Below are 15,443 nucleotides of genomic sequence, written 5' to 3' on the forward strand. Positions count from 1 at the left end.
TAGGCAAAAATAAGCAATTTCCTACAATTTACTACACCCCTGTCCCCTTTATCACAGGGGACAGGGGTGTAGTTTTATTAACACCCAGTTTACAGAATGGAGGCGACACCTTAAACCCACACAACTTCCATCCATCTTCAGGATCCACAGTGGTGAAGATAGTGACCAGATGCCAGACTGGAAGATGAGAACAAAAAGGTAAGTACTTGTTATGGTCTGGTCTGAGGTCTAAATTTGGGGGACTGAGGTCAGTATTAAGGGTCTGATCTAGGGGTCTCAATCTAATCTGAAGTCCAGCCATGAATCTGTATTCATTAGGTTAATTTTTGGCACTGATCTGGATTCTAATGAAGAGTCTATATTTATCTGGGATATGTATTCATTTTATGTCTTATGTGGTCTGCATTAATTTTGGGGTCTGATCAAAGATCTCTTAATTTTGCTGAATGATCTGGAATCTGTATTCATGTGGGGTATGAGCTTGGAGTTTTTATAAATTTTTCAGGAGACTGACTGACTGACTGACTGATCTTGGGTCTACATTCCTTTGGGGTATGATCAGGAGTCTCTATTCATTTAGGGTTGGATGTGGGGGTTTATATTAATTTGGGTCTGATCTGGGGTATGTATTAACTTTGGAGAGTAGTCTTGGAGTCTGTATTAAAGGGGATATGCCAGGAAGAATATCCTACATCAGTGGCGTAACTAAGAATGGTGGGGCCCCGTGGCGAACTTTTGACATGGGCCCCCCAACCGACACCGAAGACCTCGACCGACCCCCCCCCCTCTGCACTCTCTTATGTCCCTTAGTAAGCACTGCACGCAGCATTATGCCCCCATAGTGGCCCCTGCACGAAGCATTATGCCCCACTGTGAACACCCATGAACAATTATTATACTATTAGTATAAGAATTGGAGATCCGGGGGAATAAAAACATAAAAAATTACTGCTTCTACGCTGTCTTCCCCGCTGCCGTCCTTCTTCTATGACGTCGGACGTCACATGACCTGGGAAGCAGGCCGGGTTCATGTGACATCAGCCAACTAGGAAGGAGGCCTGGCAGGATCGTGGAAAGGTAAGTAACAGTGTTTGTTACGTTCCCTTACCTCTCCCGGTCCGCCGATCATTATACTTGGGGGTCTGCAAAGAATGGCCAAGCACATGCACACCATTCTCCTTTTATCCCTCACCAAAATTTTGGCAAGTATGACCATAAAGTATAGCACACTAGGGCAACCAATCACAGCACAGATCTCATTTTTCAAGTGCAGAATACAAAACAAAAGCTGTGCTGTGATTGGTTGCTATGGGTAACTAAGATAGTTGTGCTTTTAGACCATTTTACTACAAACATCTGAGGCCTCATGGATATATTTGGCGCATGCACCATGAACCTTGGTATATACATCCAACATAGTATAACATGTGATGTGTAACACTGTTGTGCTCGCTACTGTATAAAGCCCTGTCTTGCCCATAATTCTCTGGCGGTTGTATAGGAGAGTGGATATGGGAGGTTTTGCTATTTAGCTATAGTTTCTACTGACATCAAATGGACTCGCACCTTGTAAGTGGATTCTACTTGTTTACGGATATTAGGCTTATTAGTGAGGAGATTTACAGATCAGGAAACAGATTTCTGTATTGTAATGTAGATTGAGGGGAAAACCTAAGGAACCTAAAAATGAGCCTTTACTTATTTATTTATTTATTTATTTATTTTGATACTTGCCCATAGGTGCAGGAATAGTATTTACAGATGTTTTATTTTTGACCCCAGACCCCGGATGTCCATGTCATGAAGTCGCCTCCACCTATTCCTGGTTATGCTGATGTCTAGGATGAAGGGGGGGGTTGTGTGGGAGCACTAGAAATCAATGTTTTAAAGTGACACCACCAGATGAAAAAGTCAGAATTGCAGCACTTTCTTGTCCGGAATTTTTTGGCGGACACTACAACATATTCTCCAAACAGAGACTCTGGCGCAGATGTGAACCAGCCTTAGTGGATTTTATTTATTGATTGATATTAAGATTACAATATTTATGTTATTACCAATAGTATTCCTCCAGGACATGCTGGGAGTTGTAGATTTACAATAGCTTGCGATAGAAAATTTCCATTCTGTCACATGGATGATGTGATGAGAGGGATTATAAGCGTTAAACTGAAGACATGGTGGAGTACAAACAGAAGCAGTAGATACCAATAACTTCAAGTATGCCAGGAAGAAGGTTGAAGACTGTCGGAGGGGATGAATTGCCAGGAGCTTCCAATACCAAAATCTACTCTTACAGAGCTCTATACCGGACCAAGATTCTAGGCTTTTTACCAAACTTACCCTGTGTGTTTCCCTGCCTATACAAATGGCTTTCCAACCTGCTAACTTGCCCCACAATCTTCGTTGGCCTTGGATCAACTTCCTCCATCAAAAGCCTTCTGTCCAAAGGGTTCCTGCCCTTACAATTGTGTGGTCACTTTCCACATCATCTTCTTAAGGGCCTTAGACTTTGTACCCATGGCACACTGTACGGTTTCCTATGGATTCTGGTGGTGCTTAGCCTTAACACTACATCAAGACTACTCTCCTGCCATCTACATGCACACTTGCTGTAATGCCGTATACTTGGAGTTTTAATAGCTATTTTCTGGACCTGACTCTGGCTATTTCTGGACTTCTCATGGACTATTATCTATGTTTCTTTTGTGGTTAGATAACATGGTGGCAATGCTGCAGATTTATGCAGTGGAGTCTCAATACTGGTCTACTGAATTATGTTTCTGGCTTACATGTGCCCTACATTTGTTCTTTAGAGACATTAACTAGTTCTGTTCACATATCTGCATGTTTATAGTAATATGGGCCATGACTATCTCTGGCTTATTTATACCCGCCCCCCTCCCCCTTATAGTGGAAATCTATACCAGTTCCTTATTGTCATAGATTTCTATTATGGTTCTGGGACACTGGGCTGATGTATGAAGAGACCAAAATTTCTTCATAGGTCTCTTATTCCCCACACCAGTTGGGTCTTTTATTAAGACTGATGTATGATACACCAGTCTTAATAAATCTACCCCTATGAATCACATTTAGACTGAGTCCACATCTTGTAGAAAAATATATCTGAAGCTCTTACACATCTCACTTCTGATTAAATCCATTTCTGGTTTTGTTTTTCTTAAAAAAACAAAAAAAAATCTGCAACAAAATAAGCAGCTTTTCTGCAACCCAAGGCCAAGACCACACACTGTGGAAACGCAGCATTTTTGGCCGTTTACGAAACGCAGTGAAGAAAAAAACCACTGGGCCAGATTTAATACTGTCTAAAAGTTAGTGTAAAGTTATGCTGTGTTCCCACAGAGTTTTTTTTTTTGTCATTTTTACGTAGAATCCAGCACCAAAAAACATCTCCCATTGACTTCAGTGGGAGCTGTTCACTTTTTCTTTTTCTTTTTTTCCCCGTGACATTCCCTCCCAACTCGGCATTGATTTGGGCCTAGTCCGGAGTGGAATGCTGCGACTGGATGCCGGTGCTCCGTGTGAACTCTGTTTAAGACTCAATATTCTGAGACTGCGCCAGATTTATCAAAGAGTCTGATGCAGTGTGAGAAATCTGTCATATTCTTACTCTATTCTAACGTTACACCTCCTATTAGTTGACTTAGTGTACAAAACTTTGGAACATTTTTAGCCGGCGTTGTTGCAACATAGGCCACTCATTTCCTGCAAAGTCACATCCTATTTCCACAGCTTTTTGTTTGCTGTAAAAGTGTCTAAAAAATGTCACCACTTGATAGATGTGGTGCAATGCATGTTAGACTGTATTTTTGGCACATTTTGCTTCATAAATCGTCCCACCATGTTTTACAGCCCCAGCAAAGTGATAGAGATTGGGTAAATTTACCATTTGCCAGACTTAATAAATTGCCTTACTGACGCAGGGCCTCTTGCTACAGACCTAAGTAACGCTGCCATGTTCTTTCTCCTATTGGAATATCCACGCCAGAGAAGATTGTCAGCAATCTTGCGTGTTTTCCCACTTGTGAATAATCATTATCAATGTAGAAAGATGGACTTCAAATTGTTTGAAAATGTCCTTATAACCCTTCCCAGATCGATGGGCAGCATCAGCTGCTTCTCTAAAATTATTGCTGATGTCTTTCCTCCCTGGCATTGTGTTAACACTCTCCTGAATGCTCCAGAACAGAAAACTGCCTCAACTTCTTCTTTTATGGAGGTGTCCGATTTCAAAAGGGGTAATTGTGGGGTACCACAGAAATGGTTGATTCTTAAGGGACATAGCAGCAAACTGAATTACCCAAAATTGACAGTGGCCTATGTAATTATGACGTGGAAGGTGAATGGTGATTGTCGGTATCTGCCCCGAGTTAGCAGACCCCTGGAACTGGGAGATAGAGACCGACAAGTGCTGGCCAGAGAAACCGCACCCAACCGATGGCTCACATACACCAGGAGTGTCACCAGTCATCCGGGAGTATTGTGTCGATACCATCCGTAAGGAAGCATCTGCTGGGATCTACTAACTATTGAATATGAATAAATGTTGTTTTTCTATTCTACCACAGGGGTCCAAATACTTATTGGTAGACAGTGTATGTATGGTAGAGACTGGAGTCTCAAAACTTCTAAACCCTCCTTGTCAAGGTGGATCAGAGACACTATTAAAGCTGCCTTTTGCGCTGGGGGGTTAATACCGCCTGGGTTTATCACAGCCCATTCAACTAGGGCTGTATCGACCTCCTGGGCTGAGGCTCATTCATTGCTTCTGGAGCAGATTTGTACAGTTGCTGTGTGGTCTTCCCAGCTTCTGGATGGCCGGAGTTCAGAGGCTGCTGCCTTTGGGCGTTCAGTTCTAAGTGTTGTAGAGCGAGAAACTCCTCCCTAGGGGGATCTTCTTGCTACATCCCCATATTGTGATTCTGTAGAACGTAAGGGAATCGTTGATTAGAATGATAATCTGTTTTCCCTTCGTCCTAATAGCAGCACAAACTTCTTCCCAATATAGCATTGTTTTTTCTTTATAACTAATACGGGGGTGCAGGTCTTTCTCGTCCTCTTAAAGGATGCTATAGTCACTCATTAATTATGCTAGTTAAAAAGTTTCTGCCTGGGGCAACATGGTGGCTCAATGTTTAGCACTGCAGCCTTGCAGCGCTGGAGTCCTGTGTTGAAATCCCAACAGGAACAACCTCTGTAAGGAGTTTGTATGTTCTCCCCATGTTTGCGTGCATTTCCTCCCATTCTACAAAGACATACTGATAGGAAAAAAACGTACATTGTGATCCCTATATGGGGCTTACCATCTACATTAAAAAAAAAAAAAAGTTTCTGCCTGTCCTGCCAGCACACAGAGGCAGAAATACCCCATATTGTGCTGCTGACTAAGGGAAAACAGATTAACATTATAATCAACAATTATAGACAAAGATACTTCTTAAAGGCATGTTCACTTCAATAGAATGGAGCGGTGCACATCCATCCCGAGAATTGCTCCATTTAGGACAGGGGACAAAATTTCCTGATTAGTCAGATCCCCACAATCTGCAAGTTATCCCCTATCCTATGGGTTTGCCCTATTCTAGTGTTTTTGTTGTCTCCCATCAACATACCTGCCAACAGTCCCAGATTCAGCGAGATAGTCCTGGGTTCCAGGTCCTGTCCTGCTGTCCTGAGCGGTGGGAGAAATGTCCCAGTTTCAACTCACCACTGTTAAATACCGTGTTGAAGCAGGTGCTCCTGCCTCACCATTCTGCTCCCTCCGTGCTCTAGCCCCAGGAGCTGTAAGCACGATGTGATGACACCTCTCACATCGTACCTGCAACTCCCTGAAGACTCTGGGAGAAGAGACTACAGATAGAGCGAGGAGAAGTGAGGGACTTCGATTTTTATTTTTTTTTATATTTGTTTGCTATCAGGAAGAAGACATTAACCACTTCCGGACCACCCATTGGCTATATACGTCCAGAAGGTGGTTGCCTTGTTCTGCAAGGAAGTACTGGTACATCCAAGCAGAACTCAGAAGCTGCATGAAATCGTACAGCTACTGAAATGGGGATCTGGCTGTAACTTCAGCCGGAGCTCCCAGAGTGAAGGCAGGGAAGGTTTATCACCTACCTTTATTACCTCATTGAGCGCTGTATACACAGCTAGGGCACCACCATGATGTGGCCGTCCTCTGACACAGTGGTCATGTGATCCACCGTGATCAGCGTCTTCTACGAGCTGCTGAGTCCTACAGGATCCAGATCAGCTCTATAAGTCTTAAAACAGCATGCAGGAGGCTGTTTACCTCCTGCAACTGGGGCTAAATGTACCAGCCTCAGTTACAGGGGAAATCGGTCTCCAATACAAAAAAAGTGATAAGATGTCCCCAAAGGTCTATTATGACTTTATGGAGACACAATAAAAAATAAAAAGTAAATTAAATAATTTGCCAATAAAACACAGTTATTAAAAGTTGTAGCCCCACCCCCAATGACACCATACAAAATTAAAAAAAATACTGTAACGGAGAGGAAAAACTATTTTAGAAAGTTTTTTAGTAGCACTTTGTGTTATTAAATTTTTTTTAAAAGAAGGGAAAAACAGACACGATTTCCCTCCTATTTTGTTTATATTTTCCTGGGTATAAAAAAATTAAAACACATGCAAAAATAAAAACAACAAAAATAAAGCCCTATGTGTCACTAAAAACCCCCCACAGAAATTAGTTGAATAACGCATAAGAAAAATGTTACAGCCCTCAAAACTGCAGAAACCTAAAATGCGTCTGGTCCTGGTCCACAAATTGGCCTGGTACTGAAGTGGTTAAACTGGGGGTGGCGGGCAGATGAGGGGAACATTAAACTCTGTAGGTGCCTTATACTGTGTGGGAGCACAAAGAGAAATGGATAGGAATGGGCAGCCAAAGTAGAACACACTGCGTCCTCTTTCTGTTCTTTGAAAGTTGGGGAGTGTGATTTTGGCCCGGTGTCCTGGATTCCTTGTTGCTTACCATCTCCCATGTATAACCAGGATGTGGATACAGTATAAACCTATGGTAAAGAAGGAAATCATACAGATAAAAGGGTGGGAATTATTATCCATCAGGACACAAAGGAGGTTTTTTTTTATAGTTAAGGGCACAACAATGGACATTATTACAATGTGGGAGAAAGGAAAGAGGCATTAATACAATGTAAGTGGCACAAGATGAGAATTATCACTACTGTGCAGTCTGAATGGGGGGCACTATTACTATGCGGGCAGGAGGTAATGCTATTACTTTGTTGTTTTGCTATGAAATGATCCCAGCAGTACTGTATGTACTCAATACCTACTTGCATAGATAAAGTATTTTAATCCCAGCACCATGTTCTAGTCTTGGCAGACGTCACTACACAGCGCACAGACTGGCCAGATGTCAAGTATATTAATCTTTCAGCTTGACGAGTAAGTAACCCAAGCTAAGTACTAATGCCTCATGCCTGGCAGGATCCTCTCTGCATCATTGTCCATTGTGCACTAGCTTAACTACTTCCATAGCAGCATGGCTCTGCTACATGCAAATAGAGCCGAAGCAAGAGGATATGTTGAGCGAACCTTGCAAGATTAGTCTCCTGAGGTTCAGCTGGCGGTTTCATTTGGACCAACCATGTCCAAACTAAAATTGCTATTATACTCGGGGATCTCTTTATACGTGATTGTATAATAGTTATAATGATTGGAGGTCCAGAGGAGGTCATCTCACATAAAAGCCGGTGTTACACACTTCTCCTGAGCTCTAAAGTGACTCCTCGTTGTTTTTGGAGCTCTTCAATAATGTCACGTCACATTGGTCAAGCCAGCGTCACGACGCATAATGATGCCAGATTAACCCACACCCACCCATTGAAGAGACAGCAGGGAATTGTACCAAAGCCTAGGAGAGGCAAGTAACAGGGATTTTTTTTAATGTTTGCTCACCTCCCACAGTCCTCTGATCATTATACTCTGGGTTCTGAAGAGGGTAGTGAACCCTCAAAATTTTGGGATCTGCCAAACATGAAATTTTTGCAATATTTGCCACGAACACAGTAGGTGAGACATTATACTGTGTGGAGGGGCCACTATGGCAAATTATACCATGTGGAGGGGCTGCTATGGTACATTATTGCGTGTGTAAATATGGTGTTATACTGTGGAGACCAGAAAAAAGGGGCGCTGTGCCATGTAGGGATGGGGCCCAGTCTTTGAAAGCTATGCCCCTGCTGTTCTGAGACTGAAAGAGACAAAAAAAAAAAAAAAAAAAAACCTGGAACAAGCATGGTACCATGAATAAATTCAATTAAATATAAAGATATTATATATATACATATATACACACACACACACACACACACACACACACACAGTACAGACCAAACATTTGGACACCTTCTCATTCAAAGAGCTTTCTGTACTTTCATGACTATGAAAATTGTAGATTCACACTAAAGGCATCAAAATTATGAATTACCACATGTGGATTTATATACTTAACAAAAAAGTGTGAAACAACTGAAAATCTGTCTTATATTCTAGGTTCTGCAAAGTAGCCACCTTTTGCTTTGATTCCTCCTTTGCACATTCTTGGCATTTTCTTGATTAGCTTTAAGAGGTAGTCACCTGAAATGGTTTTCACTTCACAAGTGTACCCTGTCAGGTTTAATAATTGGGATTTCTTGCCTTATAAATGGGGTTGGGACCATCAGTTGTGTTGTACAGAAGTCAGGTGGATACACAGCTGATAGTCCTACTGAATAGACTGTTAGAATTTGTATTATGGCAAGAAAAAAAAGCAGCTAAGTAAAGAAAACGAGTGGCCATCATTACTTTAAGAAATGAAGGTCAGTCAGTCCGAATAAATGGGCAAACTTTGAAAGTGTCCTCAAGTGCAGTTGCAAAAACCATCAAGCACTACAAAGAAATTGGCTCACATGAGGACCGCCCCAGGAAAGGAAGACCAAGAGTCACCTCTGCTGCGGAGGATAAGTTCATCCACCAGCCTCAGATATCGCAGGTTAACAGCAGCTCAGATTAGAGACCAGGTCAATGCCACACAGAGTTCTAGCAGCAGACATCTCTACAACAACTGGTAAGAGGAGACTTTGTGCAGCAGCAGGCCTTCATGGTAAAATAGCTGTTAGAAAACCACTGCTAAAGACAGGCAACAAGCAGAAGAGACTTGTTTGGGCTAAAGAACACAAAGAATGGACATTAGACCAGTGGAAATCTGTGCTTTGGTCTGACGACTCCAAATCTGAGATCTTTGGTTCCAACCACTGTGTTTTTGTGCGACGCAGAAAAGGTGAATGGATAGACTCTACATGCCTGGTTCCCACCGTGAAGCATGGAGGAGGAGGTGTGATGGTGCTTTGCTGGTGACACTGTTGGGGATTTATTCATAATTGAAGGTATACTGAACCAGCATGGCTACCACAGCATCTTGCAGCGGCATGCTATTCTAACCGATTTGCGTTTATTTGGACTATCATTTATTTTTCAACAGGACAATGACCAAGCTGTGTAATGGCTATTTGACCAAGAGGGAGAGTGATGGGGTGCTACGCCAGATGACCTAGCCTCCACAGTCACCAGACCTGAACCCAATAGAGATGGTTTGGGGTTAGCTGGACCGCAGAGTGAAGGCAAAAGGGCCAATAATTGATAAGCATCTCTGGGAACTCCTTCAAGAGTGTTGGAAGACCATTTCCGGTGACTACCTCTTGAAGCTCATCACCAAGAGTGTGCAAAGCAGTAATCAAAGCAAAAGGTGGCTATACTTTTTTGTTAAGTATATAATTCCACATGTGGCAATTCATAGTTTTGATGCCTTCAGTGTGAAACTACAATTTTCATAGTCATGAAAATACAGAAAACTTTGAATGAGAAGGTGTGTCCAAACTTTTGGTCTGTACTGTAGATATAATGTAACAAACAATTTTATATACTTCTGTCATCTCCACAAACAAGATCTCTATATTTTTCCAATGAATAAGATACATTTTCACTTCATTCTTACACCGTGGCAACCACAAAATGTTTGAGTCCTTGTTGAATCTTTTCCATAGTCACATAAAAAAAAAAAAAAAACGTATTTCTAAACCCCTGTTCACAGAAATGTTATTTATGGCTGTGAAAAAATGTCCCTTGTTCACATTGTTTGCATGAGTAGAGGCTTGTTGCAGAAATTTGTGTGACTAAACATCCGTTTGATATTGTGCATGTAATATGTGCATGGATTTCAGCAAACTCCATTTAGATATATGGAACAGCTGTAAAAATCTACTATATGTAAGCACATCCATATACAGTAAACTTTTGCTTTACAGATCAGTTATACAACAGCCATAGACTGTATTAGGCCCATAATGTATAGAAATCTGCTAAATAATAATAAATAATTTGACAATTTCATCAATGCAGCGCTGGTTCTAAAGTTAGGCATACACATAAATATATCAGCTGTATGTGCATAACAGATGGCACCAAATTTAGCTTGATCTATCATATATCTTGTGTATGGCTATCTTAAGAAACCAAGAAGCACGAGCGTGTGGCATGAATGCACTGCCATCCGGAGGATGCATTGAACTCCATTCTGTCCTGGAGTTGAGAGATGCATTGTCATGCAGCACAAGGTGTGGATGTGCCGGTACATGTGTATAGGCTACAGATGAGCTAATAAGAGGTCCGCCTATATAAAACCCTCCTTGTTCCTTCTATACTTACCTCTTGACAAAGATGGTCGAAAGTGAAATGTTCTAAACAGTCCTCAGGTATTAACCAGGATTTACAGTGTCTGGGTGTTTCCCTGTTCTGTGTAGTCTAGTTCTTTGAGGTCACATATAGCATTGTTGCATGCCTGGGACCTTACATGAATTATAGATGGGTGTTTATGGGTTTAGTTTGCAAACCATCTAAGCCTCTATAGATATTTATACCTTATTACCTTTAAGTATTGGTTTACATTACAACAGGGATAGCGGTGAGCATATGTGGATATATGATTGTGTTATTTCATGACCTTTTTGTGAGCCAGTTCTGCTCCATATATACAGTGTTTATACATGAATTGATATGTCCTTTTTCCATGTGCACTTTATTAATATGAATTTTATTTAATGTGTTATATTCATTGTCATGTACCCTTGTTGATCAAATAGAGGACTGTTGATCTACTGATACTATAGCTATTCTGTGGTCCCTGGGCTGATTCCATCATGGCTGGACAGGTTTCCTTCTAAGTATTTTGTATTCTAATATATTTTTGATAATATTTTGTGTTGCCTTCTTTTGGATAGTTTGTTTAGGCTATATATAGTGTATGTATATGTGTTTGTTTGAGGCCCGGTTCACATCTGCGTTCGGATTTCTGTTTAGGGAGTCCGCTTGGGGACCCTCCCCGAACGGAAACCTATACACACACACAAAAAAAAAAATATATTATATATATATATATATATATATATATATATATATATATATATATATATATATTAGTATGTGGTTGGTGGGCCGCAGTTTGAGGACCCCTGCTATAGACTATATAATGAGATCCATGTGGTTTCTGCTCGGTTTCCACACGGGGTAGTGGTGGTGGTCCCCAAGGAGACTCCCCAAAACCACTACCAGATTTGTTCTAAGCTTTTAGTGCTAAAATTGCACGTTTTTCTAACAAACCTAGAAGGAAAGGGAGACAGAAAAAAGGGAATGAACTGATTTTAAAATAGAAAGGTCTGCCACCATGCGACTTGGATGTAGCGACAGCTGAAATAGCACATTGCTGTCAGAACACAGATGTATAGCGTGATGCCTGCATGTACAGTAAGAACACATGACTATTGAATGTACTGTAAAACAAGGAAATTACGACCATAGAAACCATCGGATTTTTAAAAATTTTATTACAGTAGGATACCCCTGAGAAAGGCAGCCAACCCCCCTCATAACACACAAAGACAATTCATATTCAATCCTTTTGGGTGTCTAGTCACCTCCGTTTCTAATAGCTCAGCTCATACCAGTCTGATCCAGCAGAAAAGGAGCCAACAGGAATCATCCCTGGGATAAAATGATGAAAGGAAATAGAAATATAAAAATCACCCAATATGGGAGAAAAGAAGAGAAAAACAGACACAGGAATATTAAATTGTAACGGCACAAACAAATGTTTTTGCAGAGCTGACAATTGTACAACCAGATAGGACACTCTTAGGATATGAGCCCCACACAGGGTTGGCTATATATGGAGAAAAGCAGAATTGCATAGTGTCAGATTAATAAAACGTTGCTTCAAGGCAGCTACAGTGTAGGTAATAGCAGGGTCTGCCTGACCACTACACAGAACTGTGCCATCTTCTACCCGTGAGTGGTGTGGGCACACCAGCGGAAGGCCTTCAGCTCTCCATTGTGGTGCCTTATGGTTACAAGCAATGGCAGCATTAAGGTTCACACCACTCATTAAATTTTGCATAGACTTTGTAATAGGAGTCTTTGGACAAGTCCCTCTCTATTTTGTTGCCCCAATGCCTCTTGATCGAAACCTCAAAATAAAGGACTCAAAGTGACTGGTCTTAATGGTAGGTCTATAGCAACCTTTGTAGGGCACCCTTTTTGCAGCTTTTAACTTACTCAGTGATCTTTTGTGGATGCCATATACATGGTATGAAAGTTAAAAAAACAGGTACTGACCCCCAAAAGGCTAAAATGACCATTTTTGGTATGACAATGGGACATTAAAGGTCTACTCAATAGTACAATGAAAATTAATAGATCACTACCAATCTAGTGTTGTCCTGAAAAACACAGGCCTGCGCGGTCTTTCCTAGAAACGGGGTCATGTGTCAATAGGCGTTGTCTAGTATTGCACCTCAACCCATTAAAGTCAATGAGCCTTTACTGAGGTTGAGCTGTTAGGGAGCCTTTACATGGAATAAACGCGTGTGTATTTTTGCAAAATACACTTTTAAAAATACACGTGTAAAAATAAGACTCCCATTGACTTCAATGACATTTTACAGGCGTATTTTTACACGTGTATTTTGCAAAAATACACGTGCGTTTACTCCTTGTGAGGGCTCCCTAATACTAGAAACATTTCATGGACAACCATTACTGAAATGAAAGTCTAGCTTTTTTCAAACCATGGACAGCAGCTTTTTAAAGATTGTCCAGATTTATAGATAAAATTTTTTTCGGACGCTCTATTGGTCAGCAACCGACTACAGATACCCGGAGCAGGAAAATAGATCAGGCAGTCCAAAAACTAAACCCTCTTTCTGTTAAAAGTTGGTGGCATATAAGGGTTACAGATCTCAGCTAGCACTAGATAGCCACAGAACCTGACTTTCTTTGCATGTCCATTTTTAAAGGGGATAAACTGGTAACCAAAGTCTGTGGCAAGCATAAAAAAATAAAAACCTGACCCAGCTTCACACTACATGCGATTTTGCCAGCTGCCATTGGCAAACCCAGCTCCTCCAGTGCCTCAAAATCACTATAAAAAAACAAAAAAAAAAAAAACAACCCAGATTTGTCATCACAGGTAATGTGCAAATTCTGCCCCAAAAGTGGTTCAGAGGTTCAAAAAAAAAAAAAAAAAATACATTAACAATACATACTCAGAATAGCCAACCCCATATTCCACTTCATATGTATTACATAGTAAAAAAATATTTAATAAAATAGCTAAACACACATTTATTGCACTTGCAACACCTTTTAAATATCAGCAAAGCCCTTGTGTCCGCGTGTTAAACACTTCATGGTATGGAACCAAGCAACACAGAAAAGCACCAGGATGCACAACTGACTGTTCTCGAGCAATGCAGTGGTCATGAGAGTCTCTTACAAAAGGATAGTAGAATCAGTGCTCAGCCAGGTATACAGACAACCTGCTGCAGTATACATATAAGGCACTTGCATCTTTGGTAGGAAATCTTCTGATTTGTCGTAGAAAGTATGATTCTTTGGGATTCTCGGTACATGATATAGAAAAATATTTTTTAATCTATAGCAGTGACTGCCTGGTCCTCACCCACAACTGCCTAAAGCTGTAGGCTTTCAGATTGAGGCACCATCCTTGGTTCTTCAAACATCTTCATTCTTATTACAGCTATATTAGCCTACCATATATATTTACTGAGCATTGCTACTCAAAAACCTCCCCAAGTATTCTGCACTCACGAGAGAGTCTTCAGCACCATCAAAGAAGCATCATCTAGTATATACAGACTGAATGCAATTTACATAGTCCTATGGGCATGTATTTCAGGACACTAGCTGTATATGCCTTACAAAAAAAGGAGAAAACAAGTACTTGCATGGGTATAGTGTACAGGCTTAAACATGGACCTTGGGACTGTAAACCTAAAACAGATCGAATTTGGTAAAAAAAAAATTGACTTTGCAGTTGTGTGCTCTATACCCATACTCTGCGTTGCATTCATCATTCCCATAAACTATAGATTTTTGGGTACACAAAACATAAGCCTTACCAATGTGCCTGTGTCACAAGGAGAATACCCTTGCAATGTTCCTATATCTTCCACATAAAGGCGCACACATAGGATGTGCTAAAACGCAATAAGTTAACTTTCCTTTAAGAAACAATTTTCAGCTCAAATCAATTAAAACAATTTCCATCCAATTTTGACATGGTTCCTCGATATACAGTCAGTTTTCTCTGAGAATCAGTCTTATCTTGACTAGAGAAGAGAAGTAATACTTATGTTGAGGGAGGCAGCTTGTGACAATGTCCAAAGGCAACTTCATTAGTGAACCAAAGACGATCAGGTGATAACCAGCACCAAAACAGTGGTTAAGGTCAAGATGGACCAGCATGTTTTCCATCTACATTCTTGTTTTGGACGGGCTGAAGGGGAAGTCATAATTTTGGCTTTGTCTTAAATAGAAAACAGTCCCCACCATTGACCTCAAATAGTTCGCCTTCAGTAGAAGCCTGAATGGTTCAGCCATATTGTCCCTGTTGTAACAGGTCCTGTCAGAACAACCAGAAGTTGTGAAATTCATAGGCCGTGTTTGGTCTCCCTCCCTCCCAGACAATGTAGTGTCAACTTCAAAGAAAAGCCATGACTGTTCGTCCACCTTCCCTTTAGAAGATTCTTTGGCAGTGCAAGGGACGAGGCTGTGGCCACAGTCTAGGCCTCTGAGGCAGCCTGAGGTTTCAGTTCAGCTTTTTCCATGGCGGTTCCATATGGCAAGGAGCGTTTAAAGAAGCCAAGCTGTGCAAAAAACACAAACATGAATTATTAAAGAGAAGACTGTTTCCAAATATAACCATTATAAGATATAATACTATATGTATATATGCCTCACTGGACGCAAATGCTGAGATTTGTGGGAAAAATCAAAGCTTTTACAGTCAGGGTAAAGTGGATGGGATTCTAGTGAAT

At 41.0% G+C, this 15,443-nt stretch overlaps 1 protein-coding gene across 1 annotated transcript in view; it reads right to left on the reverse strand.

Annotated features, from left to right (window-relative positions):
- Nucleotides 1-12,199: 12,199 nt before the first annotated feature.
- The window catches only part of ITGA5 (integrin subunit alpha 5), a 72,071-nt gene continuing 68,827 nt past the window's right edge, over nucleotides 12,200-15,443 (reverse strand). The window contains exon 30 of the mRNA XM_075265783.1: nucleotides 12,200-15,272. Within this exon, the coding sequence (XP_075121884.1) occupies nucleotides 15,189-15,272 (84 nt within the window). The 3' untranslated portion in view covers nucleotides 12,200-15,188. The remainder of the gene's footprint in view (nucleotides 15,273-15,443) is intronic.

Source organism: Leptodactylus fuscus, chromosome 2 (assembly GCF_031893055.1).
Source record: "Leptodactylus fuscus isolate aLepFus1 chromosome 2, aLepFus1.hap2, whole genome shotgun sequence".
NCBI lineage: Eukaryota > Metazoa > Chordata > Amphibia > Anura > Leptodactylidae > Leptodactylus > Leptodactylus fuscus.